The sequence below is a fragment of the Vombatus ursinus genome, unplaced genomic scaffold (genome assembly GCF_900497805.2).
Source record: "Vombatus ursinus unplaced genomic scaffold, bare-nosed wombat genome assembly UNPS02014841.1, whole genome shotgun sequence".
NCBI classification, from domain to species: Eukaryota; Metazoa; Chordata; class Mammalia; order Diprotodontia; family Vombatidae; genus Vombatus; species Vombatus ursinus.
This window is the reverse complement of record NW_020954619.1, coordinates 36,683,482-36,706,288: the sequence shown is the minus strand read 5'-3', so window position 1 is coordinate 36,706,288 and position 22,807 is coordinate 36,683,482. Positions and strand designations below refer to the sequence as shown.

Genomic DNA, 22,807 nt, shown 5'->3' with positions numbered 1-22,807 from the left:
TTGAATGAGAGGCCAAGGCCCTGGAAGAGGGAGCTAGTCCCTATGGCTTTGATAATCTAGTCAAACCCCCTCATTTGACAGATTGAGAAACTGAGGTCCAGAAAGAAGAAAGGAATTGTCCAAGATCATACAGCAAGTAGGGGGCAGAGGGGAAGAGTATCAGCTATAGGGAGACCATGCCATGCCCCTGGCCTCTGGGACACAAGATTGGACAACAGACATGGTGGGCTGCCTACAGCACCAGTAATGAGGGCAAGAAGAAGGGAAGTTGGAGATCAGGGTACAAACTGGGATATGCTCCCTTATCTAGTTGTGGAGAGGGCTTATCTCTTTCCCAAGGCCTCCCACCCTTTCACCCATTTGTATCCCCCCACGAGAAGGGTTGGGAACAAATCTGGTTGACTAATGGACCTTGACCCTTGACACGAACAAAAATAGTCTACTTCCCCTTCTTGCTGAGATGAGGGGGGAGGCATTTGCGTGCATACTCAGGAACACGTGTGCATTCACAAGCACACATACAAGCACGCGCCACATACACACACACACACACACACACACACACACACACACACACACACACATACACATACACACACTTTGGTCTAGCCACCAGACCCTAACTCCTGCAGGCAGCCATAGGGCTGGTCTAGGTCCCCTTGGCAGACATTTAGGTGGGGGGGAGGGGAGAGGAGGGCAGGAAGAAAAAGAAGAGTCAAAGATGATTCCAAAATGTTAAGACTTGATTATTGGGAGAAAGGTTCACATGAACAGAAATTATAAGCTAAAAAGGGGGACATGAGAGGATAAGATGATAAGAATAGCATCTGGAGTGAGTCAACCAAGGCTTTGCCCCAGAGGACCAAAATTTTGGGCATGCAAAATTTAACACATACTCTTTTTCAGCAACATAGAAAAACCTAATTAATAACTAAAAGCTTGGCCTCTAATTAGCAAAAATAACTAGATACAATAGGAAACTAATAGATCTTATTAATAACAGCCATCTGTATGCCATTATCCATGTTATTTTCATATTGATGGGTTGCATGCTACTTGCTTTGTGCATATTTTGTGCTGTTTGCTCAAGGCACCTGAATAACTAGCTATGTCTTGCATGATGATTTCATTTTTGATGTGCTGAGTTTCAGGTGTCAGAGGGACCTCCATTAGACGGTTAGATTGCTGACATCTCTTTAATACTTTAAGTTTTAAAAAATGTTTTCCTTACAATAAACCTGTAATTTAGGTAGTATAATTAGTATTATTCATATTTTACAGATGAAAAAACTCAGGTATAAAGAATAAATGATGTGATCAGGGTCACAAAATTATCAAGTCTTGAGGCTCATGTATTCAGACTCCAAGACCAGTGTTTTTTCCACTACACCATGTCTCCTCTGTTATTGCCAAACATAAAAATAAAGGACTTTACATATTTAAGGGAGCATAGAAATGATCTAGCTGGAGAATCACAGAATCTCAGATTAGGATGGGGCATTAGAAGACATCTATGCCAACCCATTTATCAAGGAGAATCCACTCTATTCTTTTTTTCTTTTTTTTTTTTTTGTGAGGCAGTTGGGGTTAAGTGACTTGCCTAGAGTCACAGAGCTAATAAGTATCAAGTGATCAAGTGTTTGAGGAGGGATTTGAACTCAGGTTTTCCTGACTCCAGAGGCAGTGCTTTATCCACTGCACTCACCTGGCTGCCTCAAGAATCCACTCTATAGTGTGACTACTAAGTGGTCTTCCAGCCTTTATTTGAAGATCTCCAGTAAATGGAAACCTACTATCTCCAATGGTGCCTCAGTCTACTTTGGGATAGCTGTAATGATCAGTCTATACTTCCTTCTGTGTTGTTTAGTCATTTTCAATAGTGTCTGACTCTTTGTGACCCCTTTTGGGGTTTTCATGGCAAGATACTAGAGTGGTTTGCCATTTCCTTCTCCAGCTCATTTTACAGATGAGGAAACTGAGAAAAACAAAGTTAAGTGACATGCCCAAGTTCACACAACTAGTAAGTGTCTGAGGCTGGATTTGAAATCAGGCCTTCCTGACTCCAGGCCCAACACTCTATTTACTGCACCACCAGCTGCCCTGATACTTCATTACATCAATGCTAAATTGTATTCTCTGCTTTTTCACCCATTGCTCCTATGAAGCAGAACAAAACTGATCCCTCTTCTATATTAGAGTCCTTCAGATACTTGACAACAGCCATCAAAGGACTCCCATGTTTTCTCTGCTTCAGGTTAAATATCCCAAAGTCTTTCAAATGACCCTTATATGGTGTAATTTCAAGGCCTTTCCCTATCCTGCTTGCCCTCCTCTGCACACTCTCCAGTTTATCAATGTTCTTCCTAAAATATGGCACCAAGAGCTTAGCACAATACTCTAAATGTGGGCTGAGCAGATAGGAATCAAAGTCAAGCTCCCTAGCTTACTGTTTCCAGATTTCATTTTCTTCTTTAAAAAAACAAGGATATTTACCCTTCTTCAATCCTATGATACTTCTCTCATTTTCCATGATCTTTCAGTAATAACTGATAGTGACTGAGTAACTGTATATTTTAAGGTGAATCAAGAAATTATTATCTGCTCAGTTTTTGGCAGGGGAGGGGGACAGGCAGACAGAGGGAGAGAGAAGGAAAAAAGAGGGAGAGAGGAAAGGGGAAAAGCAAGAAGCAGATAGGGAGAGGAAGACGGAGCAACAGAGTCAGAGAGAAAGAGACAGAGTATGAGGGGAGACAGATAGCTGACTTCTTCACCATTGCTATTTAGTAACTTCATGCCATTCTTGTTATCTATTTCCTAACCTCCTCATCTATTTCTCATTCTGTCAGGTAAACCGTAGTTTATATTTCTATTTCTGCTTCTATTGATCATCACCTAAGTTTACTATACCATGTTTCTCCTCCTCTGGTTCCTGGATTATTAGACATAAAGGGTGATACTATAAGCAAATTAGGAGAGCATAGAATAGTTTACCTGTCAGATCTATGGACTGGGAAAGAATTTAGGCCAAACAAATTATAGAGATCATTACAAAATGTAAAATAGATAATTTTGATTGTATAAAATTAAAAAATTTTTGCACAAACAAAACCAATACAACCAAAATTAGAAGGAAAGCAGAAAACTGAGGAAAAAAATTTACAGCAAGTATCTTTGATAAAGGCCACATTTCTCAGATACGTAGAGAACTGAATCAAATTTATAAGAATACAACCCATTGCACAATTGATAAACAGTCAAAGGATATGAATAGAGTTTCCAGAAGAAGAACAAAGCTAAATCACTATTTAGAGGTACCACCTCACCTATGAGATTGGATAATATGACAGAAAAGGAAAATGATAAATGTTTGTGGGAAAATTGGGACACTAATGCATTGTTGGAGTTTTGAAATGATCCGACCATTCTGTAGAACATTTTGGAACTATGCCCAAAGGGCTATACCCTTTTACCCAATAATACCATTACTAGGTCTATATCCCAAAGATATTTTAAAAAGGGAAAAGAACCAATTTGAGCAAAAATATTTATAGCAGTTCTTTTTGTGGTGGCAAGTAATTGAAAATTGAGAGGATACCCATCAGCTGGGAAATGGCTGAACAAGTTGTGGTACATGATTCTAATGGAATATTATTGTGCTATAAGAAATGATAAGCAGGATGATTTCAGAAAAACCTAGAAAGATTTATATGAACTGATGCAAAATGAAATGAGCTGAACCAGGAGAACATTGTACATAGCAAGAGCAATATTGTAAAATGAACAACTGTGAATGAATTAGTTATTTTCAGCAATCCAAAGATCCAAGACAATCCCAAAGGACTGATGATGAAAAATGCTATCCACCTCCAGAGAAAGAAGTGATGTCTGAATACAGACTGAAGCATACTATTTTTCACTTTCTTTCTTTTTGTTTTTGTTCATGTTTTCTTGTACAAAATGACTAATATGGAAATATTTTACATGATTGCACATTATTGTTTCTTAACATACCTTGACATTTCTCCTTTTGACTATCCTATTCCATTCAAATAAGTTATACTCTTCAAGAATGATATTACATGTATGAGTCATCCAAAGTTTCAAACCCCTCATTTCACAGTTGACAGAACTAATACTCAGAAAAATGAAATGATTTATCTAAGCTCACATTTGCTCAATTTCAATATTTTTTTCCCTACACATTTCTATTCTCTAATATCTGTTGTTTCGGATAGTTAATCCTGTAGGATGCAATACCCCCATTAATCTAATGATAAAAAATAAGACATGTTAGGAGTTATTTGGGTGAAAGTTTGAAGGTCAAACTATCCAAGTACCTTAAGCATTGCTCACACTTGTGAAATATAGTCTCATGCCATGTAACTTTATAAATTATCTAAAAACTTGGAACAATTCACATAAAATGTGAGTCTGACCCAAATATAAAATTATGGACATAATTTTTAATATTTCAACATATTTCAGGACATGTATGATTCTGTAATCTCATTGAAATAAGCACATCTTCTGGTCACCCCTTCTTATCCTATGTGATTAATGTCCATGTCTTTCCATAAATATTCCATAAGTTATCTACCAAAGTTACTAGAGTCCTTCTGGCTCTTTTATGCCAATACAATTAAAATGAATTCATTTTAATCTATGGATGCACATCATATGAGGAACTTGAGATATTTAGCCTAGAGAAGAGGAGACTTACAAGGACCATGATGGTTGCCCTCATATATTTGAAGGGTTATAATATGAAGGCGGGGTTAGACTTCTTAACTTAGGCCCGCAGGGCAAAACTGTGAGCAATGAGTAGAAGTTGCAAAGAGATAAATTTAGGCTTAATATTAAAAAAAAACAAAAACCTTCCCAAGAATTAAAAAGATCGCAACATGGAAAAGGATGCCTTTAGGAGTGGTGAGTTTCCCATTCTTTGGAGGTCTTCAAGTAAAGGCTGTATGATCACTTGTTGGATATTATCAACTGAACAGATAATAAGAAAGTTAAAGGAGGCCACGTGGAAGACTTTCAAGAAGGTGAAGAGTGAAATTAAAGAATAGTAATTTGAGGAGATAGCAGGGTTAAGGAAAGGGATGTGTGTATATGTATGTGTGTGTTTAAGATGTGGGAGACCTATTTTGGGGAGCTAGATAGTACAGTAGAGTGCTAGACCTGGAGTTAGGAAGACTTGAGTTTGAATCTTGCCTCAGATCTTTACTAGCTATGTGATCCTGGGCTTAACTTCTCTAAGCCCCAAATTCTGTAAATAGGGATTAGCAACAGCATATAGCTCACAGGGGTTTTGTGAAGATCCCATGAGATAATATACTAAAGTGTGTTGCAAACCTTAAAGTGTTATATGGATATCATCATCATCAATCATCACCTGAGTTGTCTCTGAGTAGAAGGAAAAGCAGCACCATGGAGAAGGAAAGATTAATGATGCAAGAAAAAGATAGGGTTGTTTGTTTGATAAAATAAGGCCCCAGAGAAGGCAGGAGTGGATGGAATTAAGGGCAGAGGTAGAGTTAGGTGCCTTCTTATTATGAATGGATAGCAAGAGAATAAGCCTCCAGATGAACTCAAAGGATAAACTGAGCTTTGCAAATACAGAGGTTGGAAAAATTTCCAAGTCCACCCAATCAGATGAAAACTGATTCACACACGCACACACACATCTACTACATTTCCCATAGTAACATTCTGAGCTTCCCAATGCCATGTGCTTACATATACAAATGCATATGGTTCACCCACTCACAGTCAACTTCCCCTAACACAATCAGATCTAAGTAATTGTGCAAGCATAAACCCAGGTGTTCATATCTCCCATTTAGATCTATGACCTCCAAATCCTAATATCTAAAGCTATTTAACATAGTGTTGGAATTCTAGTGGATGCCATTTTGAGTAATCTTATGTTAATTTGATAACTTTACCTCATTTATTTTGGGGTCTTATAACTTCCTTTGTGTAGGGAACTCTCAGAGAACAAAGTTCTATTAGTGCAGATCAGCAACTGTTTTACAACTTATGGGCTTGGAGAGTTGCTAGAGTCACTAAAGGATTAAATGACTTGCCCAGGATCACACAGATAGTATGTTATATGTGGGATTTGAACCCAGGTCATCCTGGCTCTAGAGCCAGCTGTCTATTCACTGTGCCATGCTCTTTCTCTATCTCAGTCAGTGAATAAACATTTATTATGTGCCTACTAATGTGCCAGGCACTATGCTAAGCTCCAGTGACACAAAGAAAGGCAAAAGACAGACCCTGCTTTCAAGGAGCCCACGGTCTAGTGGGAAAGACAACAGATAAATAACTATGTATAAACAAGATAATTACAGGATAAATTGGAGGTAATCAACAGAGAGAAGGCAATAGTATTAAGGGGGATCAAGAAAGACTTCATGAGGAAAATGGATTTTTAGCTGAGATCAAATGAAATTAGTATTTGTACAGAATTTAGCACAGTGCCTGGCATATACCAGGTACTTAATAAATGCCTATTCCTTTCCTCTTCCATATGTGTATGTGTGTTGCTAAATTTCTAAATCAGAGGAAAGTCAAGTTTAGGGCTTGCAGTGATTTTGTTTTCACATGTTGTTGTGAACAATGTCAAAAATACAGTGACTAATTTTTAACAATCTAACATTGCCTAATTTTGCACTGTGAATAGCACCAAATAGTCTAATTTTGTTCTTCTGAATATTATTTATCTAGCAAGAGTTTAAAATATTCTTTAAGTATCATCAAAACATTGGTACCATAAGAACTCATGAGGAACACAGGTAGCCAGATTCATAATGGAGCTCATATTTGTATAGCACTTTAGGGTTTACAAAATTCTTTCCATACAAAGTACATGGTATACTTTGTGAACTACATTTATGTAAACAATCATTATGTTCATGGTATATAGATTAATGTAGTGATGTGGCACTGGGCTCAGAGTCAGGAAGACCAGAGTTCAAATCCCTTCCTAGATACTAAATATAACTGTGTGACCCTGGAACAAGTCATTTTACCTCTGTGCTTCAGTTTCCTTGTTTGTAGTTTTTTTGTTTTTGTTTTTTGTTTTTTATGACGGGATTGGACTCAATGACCTACGAGGGCCCTTCAAGCTTTAAATCTATGGTCTTATGAACTAATGATTCTCACAACAACCCTGTAATGTAGGTGCTATTTTATATTTTGCATATCAAAGATGAGGAAACCTTGTCTCAGCTAGGTTAAGTGACCCAGGTTCACAAAGCTAGTTGGTGTACAGTCAAGAAAAGAACCCAAGTCTCTTCATTCCTAATCCAATGAATGCACTTTCCACTATATCACGTAGCCAATGAACTACTCAGCAATAAGGAGCAAAATTTGCAAGTATCAAAGCACTAAGAAAACACAAAAACCTATGTGGGAATTCTGAACTATAGAACTGGTCTTGAGAAAACATTTTGTATTATTTTGTTATTATTATGAAAAAAGAATAGGAATTTTTTTAAAAAAGAAAAATACTTAAAGACATCTAGACTATTGAAGGATTAAGTAAGGAATGTGGTTAGAACTGGGACAAGGTATTTATGTACACCAGCACAAGCAGGCAAGATTTGAAAATTAAAACCCCTATGTAGAACTTGAGAGACCTGTGGTGATAGAGGAGCAATCCTTGGAGTCAGGAAGACCTAGGTTTAAATCATTCCTCTGACACATACTATGTGACCTTGGACAAGTCACTTAACCTCTTAGTTCCGGGACAATTCTTTTAAAGCCATAAGTTGTTCACAAGATTTGTAGATCTTCACATCTCTATTGGTAGAAGGAATTTCCACACTGGGAGTTCCTGACACCAATGAACGCATAGGTTCAACAAAAATAAAACAAATCAAAACCCCCAAAGTAAAGCCTAGTAGAACTATGATGTATGATTCTGTGAACTGAAACTTGTTGACTTCACTGTTTATGGAATAAATCATACTTTACCACAGAAAGTCACATTTTTAATGTTAAAAATATGTTATTATAAAAAGCCATATTTAAAAGTTAAGTCCCTTATGACATACCTTCCCACTTCATATGGCCCTTGAGGCAGCTGATGCACCTGCCTTACCTACTCCTATTCCTAACTCTGAAACCATCAGCGTTGAGTTCAGAGTGAAAACACTTCAGATGCTGGTATGCTAAAGTGAAAAGTAGTCTGCTGTGACTGTCAGATTTTGAGTTTAAAAAACAAACTATAATTCAAACAAAGAAAGAAACAAAAACTGTACTGAGTGAATCTCCTAAGATTCCTAAAACATGTCCTCTGGCATTGTTGGCTCCTTTCTTCTTCCATTCCTCTAACCTAGATCATAGGATCATACATTTCAATGTAGAAGGGACCTTAAATGTCATCTTCATTTTACAGGAGAGGAAACTGAAGCCCTGGAGCTTTCTCTCTTTAGAGAGAATCTTGCAAGAATCTTGCTGTTTAAGCAGAATTACTATACTAATATTGTTGTTCTCCAAAATACATGAGTATGTTGCACTGGTTAATGTTGATATTCATAGTAGAGTGTTGTAGATTAAGAGCTGTAAGTGACCATAGGGAACATCAAATCAAGTATCTCCATTTTACACATGTACAATAATCAAAGTAGAATAACAGGCAATAGGTGAATTCTGCTGTTCTGGAAGAACAAGAGCCTCAAGTCTTGATTCACTTTTCTTATCAAAGACCTCACCTTTCAGGGCATTGTGTTTCATATTCTTCACCAACTGAATTCATCTTTGTACCTGAAAAAGTTTTCATGAGAAAAAATAAAAGTAGTAAGGCAAAAGGTCAAGAATCTGCAAGGGCTTTTTGTCAGAATTTTATGTAGAACTTAAGGAATTACATTTCAACCAAAAAGGAAAAAAAACTAACAGTTTTCAATTCCTGTATTCCAGATAATGGGATGATAAAATATTTGTTGCTCTTCTTTGTTTTTGTTTTTAATCACAACAGGTATAGAAAACGATGAAGAAATCAAACAGTTAGATGAAGAAATCAAGGAGCTAAATGAATCCAATTCCCAGATGGAAGCAGATATGATTAAGCTCAGAACTCAGGTAACAGTTTTTCGAAGCCCTAAATTTCAGTCACATCTCTCCATTCTCACTCCCCAAACATATAAGGATCACTAAGTTGTGAAAAGGTAAATGTTTATTGCTTTAAAAAAAAACCCTAATTCCTCATCTTCTTAAATTTACTTTAACACTGCACAACCTCCAGCCCTCTGGCCTCTTGCAGCATGCCCAAGGATTTTCTCTACATACAAAGGATGTTTTCCTGTACATTTTTTGAGGTTGGTGGGAAATCCTTTCTCCTGCTCAAGTGGGCTCCAGGAGACACAGGTTGTGCAGGCCTGCTTTAACATTGTTTTATTGAGATTGAGCTAGCTTTGAAATTTTTTTGTTTTGAAGTTTGATACAACCCAATGTTCATCATTTTTTTTTTCCCAAAGAAAACTCATTTGTGAAGTTATTTCCAGAAGATCCCCAGTTTTTTTTTTCCTTTCCTCCTACTTTAGGACATTGTTATGTATTAAACTCTGATTAGAATATCCACCATTATCATCTCAGGGTGACCCACTTGCTCATCAAAGTTTCACCAGTATGGAAGTGCCTTAGTTGCAATCACTCTCAAGGTGACATGTGATTGCCCAGAATTCCTCATAGAAAGATGACTATGATGTGGCATTGAAAGGGGCACTGACATAATTCTGGGGCTGGATGTGATCTAATGGATAGTCTAAGATAAAATATAATTATTGGCAAAGCAGCCCACTTCATTTTGGTAACTCAGATAAGGCACAGCAAAATGTTTACTCTACCAGTTATCCCCCAAATCCTAGCTTTAGACCCAGTCTCACCCAAAGAGGACATATTTTCCAATAATAGATGGCACTGGAGAATATTCTTAGATGATGGTTCACCTTAGTGGAAATGGATCCAGAGAAATGTTAATGCACTCTAAAGAGTAGGCTAAAAGACTCATGTCCTTCTGTACACATTGGGGAGCTGTTCTACTGACTGACATTTCCCAGGGGCTTTCTGGAGTGAACGATAAGTGAATAAAAATCTGTTGCACAAGACTCTGAGGTTTTGGGTGCAGATTCAGAGCAATACCTGTCCAGGAGCTATTCTTGGGGTAACCCTGCTACAACCATTCTTAAATACTGGTCTGTGAGCTCTGAACTCCTTGCCAGATAGAAGGAAGCTCTGAAATAAATTGGGGATTTTCTTAACACTTCCTTGTACTTTGGGTGTTATTTCTGAGGCCCTTCTTTTGGCCAATAATCAGACTTATGGAAATAGTTATGTCTGTAACTCCATGAAGAAAGCAGACTAAGCTCTATGAGCTGTAGCAATACAGCAAGCTCCCCAACCATTTAAAAGTATTTCTGCCCAAATGAGATCTGGTTGGATAAAATAGGTCTCCCAACCCCTGCCTTTGTAATTTTCCACAACACCCTATTAGAAAACCAGTGTTCATTTTGATGCAGTTTTGAGGGTTTCAGGGGCCCCTCAAAGACCAAGGTACAGGACAGAGTAGTGTGGAAAGAATTCATGGACTCAAGCAATCTTTAAGTGAAGTTGTCAAAAGTTTATTGTAACACTCTTCAGCGGACAAGAGTTCTTAAGGAGGCTGCACTTTTGTTATCTACTGCATATCCATTTTACCCAGAATTCACCAGGAAAAGTCCATGGTTGGGGGCGGAAGGTGTGATTTTTAGGTCTGCTACATCACTAAGTTAACTAGTGGTCAGGGCTGTCCAAGGGCTGACCGGTCTGTTACCAGTCAATGTCCTGTTTGACAAGATAGATGTAGGGAGTATAGTATGTCTTGAGTCTAGGATGCATATAATGAGGTAGGGAGTTGGTGTGCAGTAGACCAGTCAGTACCAGATATCTTTATGAGCCAGTACAAAGCCAGTATAAACTAATAATTCTTACAAGTCAGCTTGTTACTGTACCAGAGAGAGAGATAAGTGTTTCACTAGGGCCCACTCATGAGTAATTTCTAGGGATAGTGTCCTTGGGCTGGGGAGAAACTGCCAAAGACAGTGTTTCTTGAGGCTAGGGAGAAATATGGTTTTGGGATTGGGGTCTGAGCACAAGCACCCAAGCACTCCATCAATTTCACTCTATTTTTTACTATTTCGTAGCATCACATAATATGAAAATTAGAAAGGCCTCGGAGGTGACCTAGTTTGACCAGTACTTGGTCAGGAATCTAACCAGGCACCATATAACCTTGGCTTGAAGACTTTCCAGTAAAGTGAAACCCACTCCCTCTCAAGGCCACCCATTCCACATATAGATATCTATAATTGTTAGGTTTGCTGTGTGTTTACATCTTTGCAACTTTCACTCAAGGCTCCTAGTTTTGTCCTCTAAAGTCAAACTGAACAAATTCAATCTCTCTTGAACATAATAATCCTTCAGATGCTTGAGGAAAACTGCTATTAAACACACCCTTCTTCCCCCAACCCTTAAATATTGTTAGTAGTTTGACCTCAGCAAAAATGAATATTAAGCCTAACATATCTTTAAATACAATTTCTTCATGAGGTATTTGTTATTTCATGAGATTACGTGGTTTGCTAAAACAACCTAAGGGCTAATTGTACACAATGAATTTCCTTTGCATGTCCTGTTATTAGAACTTAGAATCAATTCTGTCTTCAGTGTTCGTCTTCTACCAGCTCATTTTGTATTTTTGGCATCTGAGGGAAATAGTTGCTTGGGATAAGCAACTATTTTCATCTGATATCAAAAATGAATTTTAAGGGTTAATGTTTATTCATAGTTACTGACTTGTCTTATGAATAATCTGATCCAAATAAGGCTCTTCAAATGACTCTGGAATAGGGTTTTCTCTCATACATCCTTCATTTGGCTTTGGGAAGAAAACCAATACTTTGAAAGTGAGGCTGTAACACAAAATTGGGATCCATTGCAAAACACTATACGTAACCCAGCTCTGGCACAAATAACCCTTTGCAAAAGGCCAGGGAAGAATACACAAGGGCTTATACAACCATCATTAAAAAGGAAGACAGTTGTTTTTTTTAATTAATTCATCATTTCAGGCATAGCGATTCAAGGTCAGGCTGCATCAAACACATGGATAAGAGATATCCAGACTGCCTCTGTTTCAGCTGATGTTTTCTTGAGGGCACAAGATGGTCTTTTGCTGTTCTTTGTAATCTCAGTGCTTAGCAGAGGTCCTGGCAAATAGTTGCTGCTTAATAAATGCTAGTTGACTCACTGTGGTCAAACATCTTGGACCTGTGTACAAAGCTCATCAATCAGGAAATATCCTGGTCTGTTGTTGTTGTTTTTTTCCCCGAGAGTTACATTCCTTTTTCTTACATATTTGTTTTATCAAATTGCCCAGTCAGTGATTAAAACACACCAAGTGATACCTTCCATTTTTCGTCTTACCTTCCAGGTTTATAGATTCATACCGTTTATTCTGATTCCTACTCTTATTTCTCTGTTTATTCTCTGACATGGGGCTATGGGTCAGGGAATCATTGGACATTAGTACTAAGCCGTGAATGTATAGTCAGGGAGTTCAGCCCAAGCCCAGCTCTATTACTTTCCTTTTTGAAAGGATTTCAGATTCCTTATCTTATAAAATTACTAAATGACCTCAAAGGTCCCTCTCCAACTTAAAATCTATGACACCTTAAGATGCTCTTTTATTAATTATAGCTCAAAACCAACTGTTGTAAAATTGCAGGTTGGTTTTATTCAGTAACCGTTTCTAAGAATTCATGTTTATGTGGTAGAGATAAGAGGCTGAGGTTTTAGTATTTTGGTTGGAAGGAAGCCAAAGTTCAAGGATTAGATGACAGCTAGGTATATTACAGAAACTGTGGTAGATTCTGAGTTTTCAAGCATCTATTCTGGATATCATCATGTGCCATTTTGCCATAGAAGAATGGGATATTTCTAAACTATGAAAAGCTAAATTCCTGTCACTTATAAGCTCTTCCATCACAGCCAGTAGCCTGGAGCTCCCAGTATATTTTTGTGCTAGCTACACATTTAGTCAACAGAGGGAACCCTGAAAACTCCTGAGGCCTTATGAGCATTTATGTAGCACTTTAAGGTTTATAAATCACTTTATATATATTAGCTTATTTGACCCTCACACCTTGTGAAGTAGATATTTTTTTTAGCCCAATTTTGCAGATGAAGAAACTGGGGCAGACAAAGGTTAAATGACTTTCCCAGAGTCACACAGTTAGTGAGTGACTGAAACAGAATTTTAACTCAGGTCTTCCTGACTCCAAGTTCTGTGGTCTATCCACTGCACTACTTAGATGTCCCTGAACTGTAGCCTCAAGAAATCAGTATACAACCACACCAAACAGTAATAGGAAGGCAGACCTGAGGAAAATTATAAGCAAACTCCTTGGGGTTGTTTGTTATACCGCTGAAATAATCATTGATTCTGTGTCTTTTTTCTTTAATTGATGCTATTTACAGTTAATTGATTTTGTCCTGTAACTGCCTAAGTCATGATTCTTTGTCTCTGAACTTAATTCAGAAATGAGCTGGCCTATAATGAGTTAAATTTACAAATACAGTTCTCCTGTTAATCACTGTTCTATTCTTGTGTCAAGGAAATCTGTTACCTTTAAAGAATTCAGATGGACACCAGGGAGTCTGGTTTAGTATCTATTCTACCGAGCTATCTTTCAAGAATATCTGGTTTGTTATATAAAGAAGTCTGGTGTGCTATCTCTGTCCTTGCAGATGCAGCTGGACTTGAACAATAAACATTTCTTAGTCACAGGAGGAAAGGAGGGGGTTGTTGCTAGCCCTCATTCCTAATTTCTATACAATCGTATTTTTTTCCATCTATGATGCTAGCTTTCCTATTTTCTGTTCTCCCCAAAACTAAAAAAGAGAGCTGCTCCCCTCATTCGTGATCTTAGCTTTGTTGGGGAAGCCGAGATCCTGTTTACTGGTAAATTTGCACTTTACTAATAAATTGATCATGCTCAGAACTTTGTGCCTCAGCCTACCTTTATTTTAACTGTTATACCACTAAGAAAGATGGGGGGGGGGTTTCTGCGGGAATGGGATCCTCAAACAGATTTCTTCAAAATATAATTAAGATAAAAGATAAAACTAGTCCCCAAAGTTTTATTTTGTGGATTTTTTTTAATGGAGAAGCATTGTAGTTGAAGAAGAAGAAGAAAATACCAAGCTTTCAATTGGACGTTCATTAACTTCTGGTGAGGTCCTCTCAATAACCTGTTCTTCATAACCTCTACTTCACCCTAATGTTGGAGAGGCAGTGTGGTCAAGTAGATCAAGTGCTGGACTGGGCGTCAGGAAGACAGGGTTCTAATGCTGGTTTGATGCTGCTTACTAGCTATGTGACTCTGAGGAAGTCGCTTCACCTCTGGAGGAGCATCAATATCCTCATCTGTCAAGTAGAGATGATAATAGTACCTACTTCAAAAAGGTGGTTGTGAGGATCAAATGAGTTAATATATATTAAGTGCTACAAATCTCAGCTATTTTTCTTATGCTGCCTAGAGGCAACCAATCCATAAGTACTCATCAATCTTATTAAGTGCTAAAGTTACGTATGGAACTCAGTATTCTATTACCAACACTGTCTTAGGCACCTGTGAGTACACAAAAGAAGTGCAAAAAATAGTCCATACCCAAAAGGAGTTTATAACTCTGTCGTAGAAGCAAAGAACAAGATGTGATCATTCCTCAGAATAATAACAGAATGGGTAGTAGATTAGAGGACAGGCTTGGAGCCAAGAAGACCTGGGTTTGAGATCTTACTTTTATAATAAGCACTTAGCATGGAGCCTGGCACATAGTAGATACAGTATAAATGTTTATCCACTTCCCTTCCCCCTGTGTGACCATGGGCAAGTTACTTAACTTCTTAGGGCTCCCAAACAATACTCTGAGACTATAAGATACATGTAAGGTGCTGTTTTGCATTGGTGATAAGAGTTTCCACATTAGTATTTTCTAACATTAATGTCCAAACAAAATAAGATCAATAACAACATATGTATCTAGTGCTTTAAGGTTTTAAAAGGTTCTCCCAAAACAACTCAGTGGATAATACAACCATAAGCATTACCTCTGTTTTTAAGAAAACTGAGATTCAGGGAAGTTAGATGAATTGCCAAAGCTCACCCAACTAGTTAAGGGTTAAACCTGGAATGTGAGTACAGGTCTCCTGATCCCAGGCCTAATGTTCTTTCTGATGAAACATAGGACAGTATGTGATCAAAAGTGTGTGTTCGGGATTACATTATTAAGAGATCAGGGCAATAAGAGATCCAGTCAAGGTTGACTTTGGGGAGGAAAAGGGAACCAAGAAGTACCTGGAAGGACTTGATAGGATTTGAATATGTGGAAAGAATATTGCAGCCATAAATAATTCACATGTTTGGGTGTCTGAATTAGACTTCCACTGTCTAATTGGTACTGATGGTGCCAATTTATGCAAACACAACTGACTTTTTTTAAAGGTCTCCATTCTACAAATTAATTGAATAGTTTCCAAAATTAATGGCACAAAGAACAGAGAGGGGGCAGCTGCTTAGGGAGGGTTTGGGGTTGGTAGATTGGAAGATATCTTTGTACTTCATGAAGTCCTAGAAACAAATATTCAAGATGAAGATGGCAGTAGTCTTTAGCAGATAATTGGTGGTATTCAGGACTAAATCACAAATGGATAGTATACTATTGCTGATGGTGTTATTTCAAAGTGAGGCTGACTTTAATATGCAACAGATTGAATTTAGGTAACACAGATTTTGAAGAATAAGGATAGAGAGCAATTTGTGGTTTCTAACCAGACTAGTAACTTTGAATAGGATTTTGTTTGTAAGTGCCAGAGATTAGGATTAGGGGAGGTGCAAAAATGGAATAGGATGAAAGAAAAACCCAAGAGATAAGAAAATGGAAGCACCAGTATAGTAGTAAAGGAAGCCAGAAGGAAAAGATTAAAAAAAAAAAAAGGAGAAAGACAAGAGGGCAGGGGAACACAAGGAGGGCTCAAGAGGAAAAACACAGAAATAAGAGCAGGAAAGGGGTCATATATAGAAGGGACAAATGGGAAATAGCAAACATGCACTATAATGATCAAAGATTTGCACATCATGCATTTTGGAGAATGGGGAACATAAATTATAGATCATAAGACCTAGAAAGGGACTTAGGAATCATACATACTAACATATATAGAAACTGAGGCTTAGAAATGTTAAGTGGTTTTCTCAGGATCACAACAGGAAATTAGTGAAAGATTCAGCTTTCAAAACAAGATCTTCTTTCTCAACATCGAGTGGCCTTTCCACTCAATTACTCTTTATTTCTACTTTATCATTATTTTATCTGCTGTTCTCCTAGCAGATGGGGTCCAATAGAAATAGCATTGGATTTGGAGTCAAAGGTTTGGGCTTCACATCCTGAGTCTTATATTTATTATCTGTTTGGTCCTGAAAAAATGAAGAGGTTGTACTAGATGTTGTCCAGAATTAAATCTATTTTTCCTAAAATCCTATTAAAGTAACGTTAGTGTCCAGGGAATAGTATGCCTCAGAGTACTGAGATCATAGTGTTTGGTAGGAGAACCAATGTGCAATAGCTTGGAGTTCAGAGACCATTGCATAATATTTGTAGAGAGTTGGGCCAATCCAGGGCCAAGATGGCAATGTTAATATCATAAGGACTAAAGTGTCTGAGGGTAGACTGAGGACATGTAGGAGCTAGGGACAAACAGAGAGCTGATGTTAGAATTGTCACAACATAAATGTCCTTATTTCACTCTGTATTAAACTTCTGTAAGATAACTGGACATAAAAAGAATGTTAAGTCATGAAAGGTTCTTTATAGAAACATTTGTTAGTTTAAATAAGTGGAAAAAAAAAAACCCTGATATCCCTCTAGCATTTTTCTAAGGACATAGGAAATCCAACAGAATTAAATTGGCAATTTTAGTATTCCATTTTAAATTTAAATTCAACCCAGAGGTATAAAGACAATAGCAGCTAACATGTAGAGAGTTTCCTAACTGATTATGTTAAACCCATGCCTGGGATGTAACATACTAAAACAAAACAAAACCCTCATTCATCTACAGTAATAGAAATTTGATAAATTTCCCCAATTTGCCTTATGAAATGACTTCCATAAAAAACAAGCCAAATCAAGTCAATTGACAGAACTCAGTCTTAAACAAACCCTTAAAATGTTACAGGTCTCTGCTCCCAACTTTGTGAATTTTTTTCTCCCCTTCCCTTATCCAACATTACTGTTTTCACTCGATTCAAAGAGTGTATGCGTCCTTTCAGCTTGCCTTATATTACATGTTACACAAATTTGTGCATTTTAGATTACCACAATGGAGAGCAACTTGAAGACGATCGAAGAGGAGAACAAAGTAATTGAACAGCAAAATGAGTCTCTTCTTCATGAACTGGCTAATTTAAGCCAGTCTTTAATTCATAGTCTAGCTAATATCCAGCTGCCACATATGGTAAGTGATTGAGAGCAAAAGTTAAGGAATTTGGCGGTCGTCCTCAGTTCACACCATACAGTAGATGTCTCTTTTTTTGTGTTTATGGTTCCTCAACCCGTTGGATGGTGGTGGTTACAACCCTGAAACCATAACAATAAATGTAATCACCAAAAAAAAAAAAAAAAGACATGGTGGGCCTGTTCCAATGTATCCTGTAAAATTAAGTATGCTCTAAGTAGGCATTTTAAATATTATAAAATGGTGGCGATAAACTATTATAGTATTTTATGCTTATATGAATATACTGTTAAGAATATAAAAGTTGTATATGAACTGCTATTTAATATCTCGTAGGATCCAATCAATGAACAAAATTTTGATGCTTACGTGACTACTTTGACGGACATGTATACAAATCAAGATCGTTATCAGAGTCCAGAAAATAAAGCCCTACTGGAAAATATAAAGCAGGCTGTGAGAGGAATTCAGGTCTGAACAGCTGCTGTAGTGATGAAAATCTTGCTTAAAAAAAAATGCCTCTTGTTTTTTGCTGCTGTAACTTACCAGAAAGTGTTATATATTTATTTCTGTTGGAAACAGTGTTATGCTTACAAGACTTCATAATGATTTTATGTCTTGCTTTAAAGATAGTAACTGCAGACTAGTTTTTTGAATACATTCACATTTTGTACGTTTTCATATAAGCTGACATAGTGTGATATGCCATGTAATGTTTATAGCTGCTAACGTATGCACATTTTTGGGGTATATATATTTCTGAAGATGTAAGCTGATCAAAATAAATAGAGTGTAAATTCTTTTTAATGCTTTAGTGATTAAATGTTTTAGTATTTTGAACTGAAATGGACGAAAACAGCTTTGAATGACAATGTTGCGGCCCTGCAGCCACTTTTTAAACACTATCATTTTTCCTCATGTTGAAGAATTTTATGGGATTTAAGAAATACATTCTGTGTGTGTATTGTTTCATAGCAAGAATTGGTTGCAAAATGCTTTATTTTTGAACAATGCTTGAAAATATTATGTGGTCTTTGTTTTCAGAGGATGGCGTGTGGTGGGGGCAATAAAATGAGGTTTTTTTGGATTCCAAGGAAATGGCATGGATTAGATGTAAGATACAAGAAATGGGTGGTTTATTGTAAGACAACATCAAGCCATGGAAACTTGACAGAAGATTCAAAGCAGCTTAAACAGCACTTTTAAATTAACTTCTAAGCATTACATGGTATGAATATGGAAACTTCCATTAAGACAGGAACTTTTCAGAGGGGGACAACCTGAAGATTTCTTTTATTTGCAAAAAACAAAACAAAACAAAAACACAAACACAAACTTCTGGAGCCACACTCTTAACTCCCCTGCAGCAGCTTTCAGTACCCCTCTGAACTGTCGGTTATTTGCTATGTTGTTCATCTCTCAAAATTTGTGTCTTATCAATTTGAGCTATAAGACAGTAATTTTAAAATTGATCTCTTCTCCCCTCTCCCATTTTTTTTTCTTTTTTGCCTCCTTCCTTTCTGAATGAACATAAATTCTTAGTGACAACTCTAATTACTGGACTGAATTTTCAACCAATTTGGGTAGAAATGCAGTTCAGTAAGAATTTTGGGGTGGTTGTTTTATTCCCTTCTTCCCCCTTTGGCTTTCCATAAGCACTTGCTATCCCATTCATAATACTTTTTAAATGATAACTTCATGTTCTACCTTTTGTTGGTGAACAATCGTTGTTCCTATAGCATTCGCACATGCATCGTTTGTTCTATTATTATTCTAACCTAAGAAGGAATGCAATCAGATTTTTAATGTAATTAAATATACTTGGGCACTTTTTTTTTGCTTTCCACTGGATCATTGTAAGACTTATTTGTACCTTCCAAATTTTATTCTTTCCTTCCCAATGACTGCACTATATGTATGCATAAGACCACTTTTTATTATATTTGGCGGGTTACTTTTTTTTTTCATTTTTCCTTTTAGAGGAGTAATTCTAATGATGTGTTGTGTTTTCAGATGTTAAACTAATTTATGTTTGCTAGCATATCTTTTCCTTCCATGTCTTGATGTTATGCAGAAAGTACAAAAGTACTTTAAAAATTTTGTTATTGAAAAAAAAAAGATGGGTTTTGTAAAAAAAAAAATATTTTTAGCAGAACAGGACTTACAGGGTCATTGTCCCCACAATGTGCCAGTTGACTATTTGCACTTACCTTGTCCTATATATCCATACGGAGGTGTGCAATTTCTCGTGTCATTAGCCTTGTGACACTGGATCTGAACAAATTATAGTGGAGGCCATGGCGGCCCATCCAGTAATATTGCTAAGGGAGGCTACAGGGATCTCACAACAAATATTCTGATACAATACTCAACCTCGGTATATATATATGTATAAATATATGTATATCCCAGCGGCACTTTATACTGTTCACTGTACAAAAGCTTACAGTTTTCCACAAGGACTTTAATAACTAGCTGGGAAAAGATTATGTAATTACTTTGGGGCTCTGCAGTATCTTCTCTGTACAGCGCCCTCTTTCTGTTGTGCTTCTTAGTTGTAGCTGCCATGCTCAGAATTGCCTTTTTGAGAGCTGAAGCAAGGTGCTTGTCCTTCACCTTATGCCATATATATTGTACTTTGGCCCTAGCCTCTCTTTTAGGGCTTTCATTGTTCATAATGGCATATGCATTTCTCCACTGCATTGTGTCTGCCGCTTCTTTGCCAATATAGTAATGCTTTCAGTAGAGTAATAGATAGTATCAGTTTTGGATTCTTATTGTTATCACCTATGTACAATGGAAAGGGATTTTAAGCACAAATCTGCTGCTCATCTGATGTTGGTACATAATATCAAATCAAAAGTTATCTGTGACTATTATATAGGGATCACAAAAAAAGTGTCACATATTAGAATGCTGACCTTTCATATGGAATTATTGTGAGTCATCAGAGTTTATTTATTATAACTTATTGTTCATATTCATTTCTAAGTTAATTTAAGTAATCATTTATTAAGACAGAATTTTGTATAAACTATTTATTGTGCTCTCTGTGGAACTGAAGTTTGATTTATTTTTGTACTACACGGCATGGATTTGTTGACATTTTAATTTTGCTATAAATGTGTGGAATCACAAGTTGCTGTGATACTTCATTTTTAAATTGTGAACTTTGTACAAATTTTGTCATGCTGGATGTTAACACATCTTACTCTAAATAAAAAAATGGAACAAAAACAAAAACGTGTTGCCACCTCTGTGACACGGTGGCTCTGTCTATGGTCACTGACAACATCTTCCCTTTTCTGTCAGCCTGGAAATTATGGGGAATGGAATGCATACTCAGCTGCAAGGACCTGGGATTGCCCCCCCTCCCCCATCTTTCTCTGATATTTCATCTTGGAGGAAGGAGAAGTTCAAGGGGAGAAGGGATAACCTACAGTATGTGCTCAGACAATGCTACCAAGCTGGAGAGGCTTCAAATACAAGCCAGTGATGGTTTGAATGTCTGTTGTGTTAAGCCCATCCTAGCAGAGTTAGGAGCTCATCCCCATGCTAGCTTCAGAAGGACGACTTTTTCAGTCCCAACAAGGAAAACCAAGTCCTAAGGGTTAAGAAGAACTAAGGATAAACTTTTTTTTTTTTTGTGATGAGGGGAGAGGAGGACAACACCCACAAGGATGAAATCACAGATCCTTCTATTCAATTTAACCAGCGTTTAGTAAATTCCTACTATATGTAAATCACAGTGACCCTCAGGAAGTAATGACCAAAACAAACTAGTCTCTTCCCACAGGATTTTACATAGAATCTTTGAAATATAATCTCTGTCCTAATAATAGTAGTTTATGTTAACACTGCACTTTTTAGTATCAAGGTGTACTTGATTAGTTTATTTGATCATCATCCCACCAAAGATGTACACAGAAGCTCTGAGAAGGGTCATATAGGTTATGTGTTGAGTACATTCCATTGTCACCTCAAAATCTTAAACAGTTGATAAAATAAAACCTCCTGTGAACTGCTAAAACGGAAGAAACTCCAGGTCTAAAAAGGGAGACCTGGAATGAGCCAGAGTTCGACCACAGTTTACAAAGATTGTAACTGCATTTATTGCCTGGGAAAGAAGCAGCTTGCAAGAAGGAGAAAGACAATTTCTCAGCTGCTAAAAGGGGAGTGGGAAAAGGATGAGATATTTTTACATTATTTATAACTAAGTGCAGGGGGGTGGTTAACATCACTATATCTCAAAGCCAAGAAAATTAATGCAAAATTAATATACTTAAACACAAAATTAACACAATAAAACAGGACTTCAGGGAAGTGGGACATCTGCAAACACAACAAATCAGAAAACAGGATGTTTGCTACTCTTTAGATAAGTTAGGAACCAAGATGTCTGCTGCTCTCTCTGAGCTGGTCATTGATTTCAACAGTTGCAGGCATCTCCAAGTTAGTTAAAAGGATCACTGGTATGTAAAGCAGCCTTGGGCTTCAAAAGTCCTCCTGATTGGCCAGTTGTGCTTCTCCATTGTCTAGTTCTCCTGTAAAAAGAGCTCTAGAATATTTAATTAACTAGTAGAGACTTTACAGAGCTCAAGTCTACACAATGCAGCATACACTTTCCTAGTAGGAACCAAAACACTAGTATTAACAAACTTAAAACAATGTTTCTATACAATAAAAATCATGTTACTCATCCTTCCACCACAGTAATAAGTAATAATATAAATATTACTGCAGAATTTATTTCAAACACTTCAGGATGAGCCTCTATATTTTTCATTCAATTCAAATCAACATTTATTAAGCATATGCTACTTGAAAGGCACTCTGTTAGGCTACTAGGGGAAATGCCGATAGATTCCCTCCCACTCACCCTGCTCTCCCACTCCCTGACAAAAAAAAAAAAATGCAAAGGCAAACAGTCTTTACCCTCAGAGTTTTCATTCTATTGGGAGAATAGATGATGTACCTATAGATATGTAAATTCAATGTCTATGCAAAATTAAAGTTATTTCAAAAGTAAAAGAGCCCTATGAACATAAATTGTGAAATAAAGCCACGTGCAATGGAGTCTTCCCCCGGACAATGGTGGTAATGGTTACCAGGAAAACTCTTGCAAAATAAGAGCGTTTAATTAAATTTCCTTTTGTGACTGCATTGTTTTCTGCTATGTGGGTTAAATGGATCATCGTCATAGTTAAGAGCAAAAAAAAGAAAACAAATACATAACCAGTTCAC

At 37.1% G+C, this 22,807-nt stretch overlaps 1 protein-coding gene across 1 annotated transcript in view; it reads left to right on the top strand.

Annotated features, from left to right (window-relative positions):
- Window positions 1–18,077, top strand: part of MYT1L (myelin transcription factor 1 like) — a 361,563-nt gene extending 343,486 nt beyond the window's left edge. The window contains exons 21-23 of the mRNA XM_027840345.1: window positions 8,987–9,090; window positions 17,420–17,563; window positions 17,900–18,077. Coding sequence (XP_027696146.1) covers window positions 8,987–9,090; window positions 17,420–17,563; window positions 17,900–18,040 — 389 coding nt within the window. The 3' untranslated portion in view covers window positions 18,041–18,077. The remainder of the gene's footprint in view (window positions 1–8,986; window positions 9,091–17,419; window positions 17,564–17,899) is intronic.
- Window positions 18,078–22,807: the final 4,730 nt, after the last annotated feature.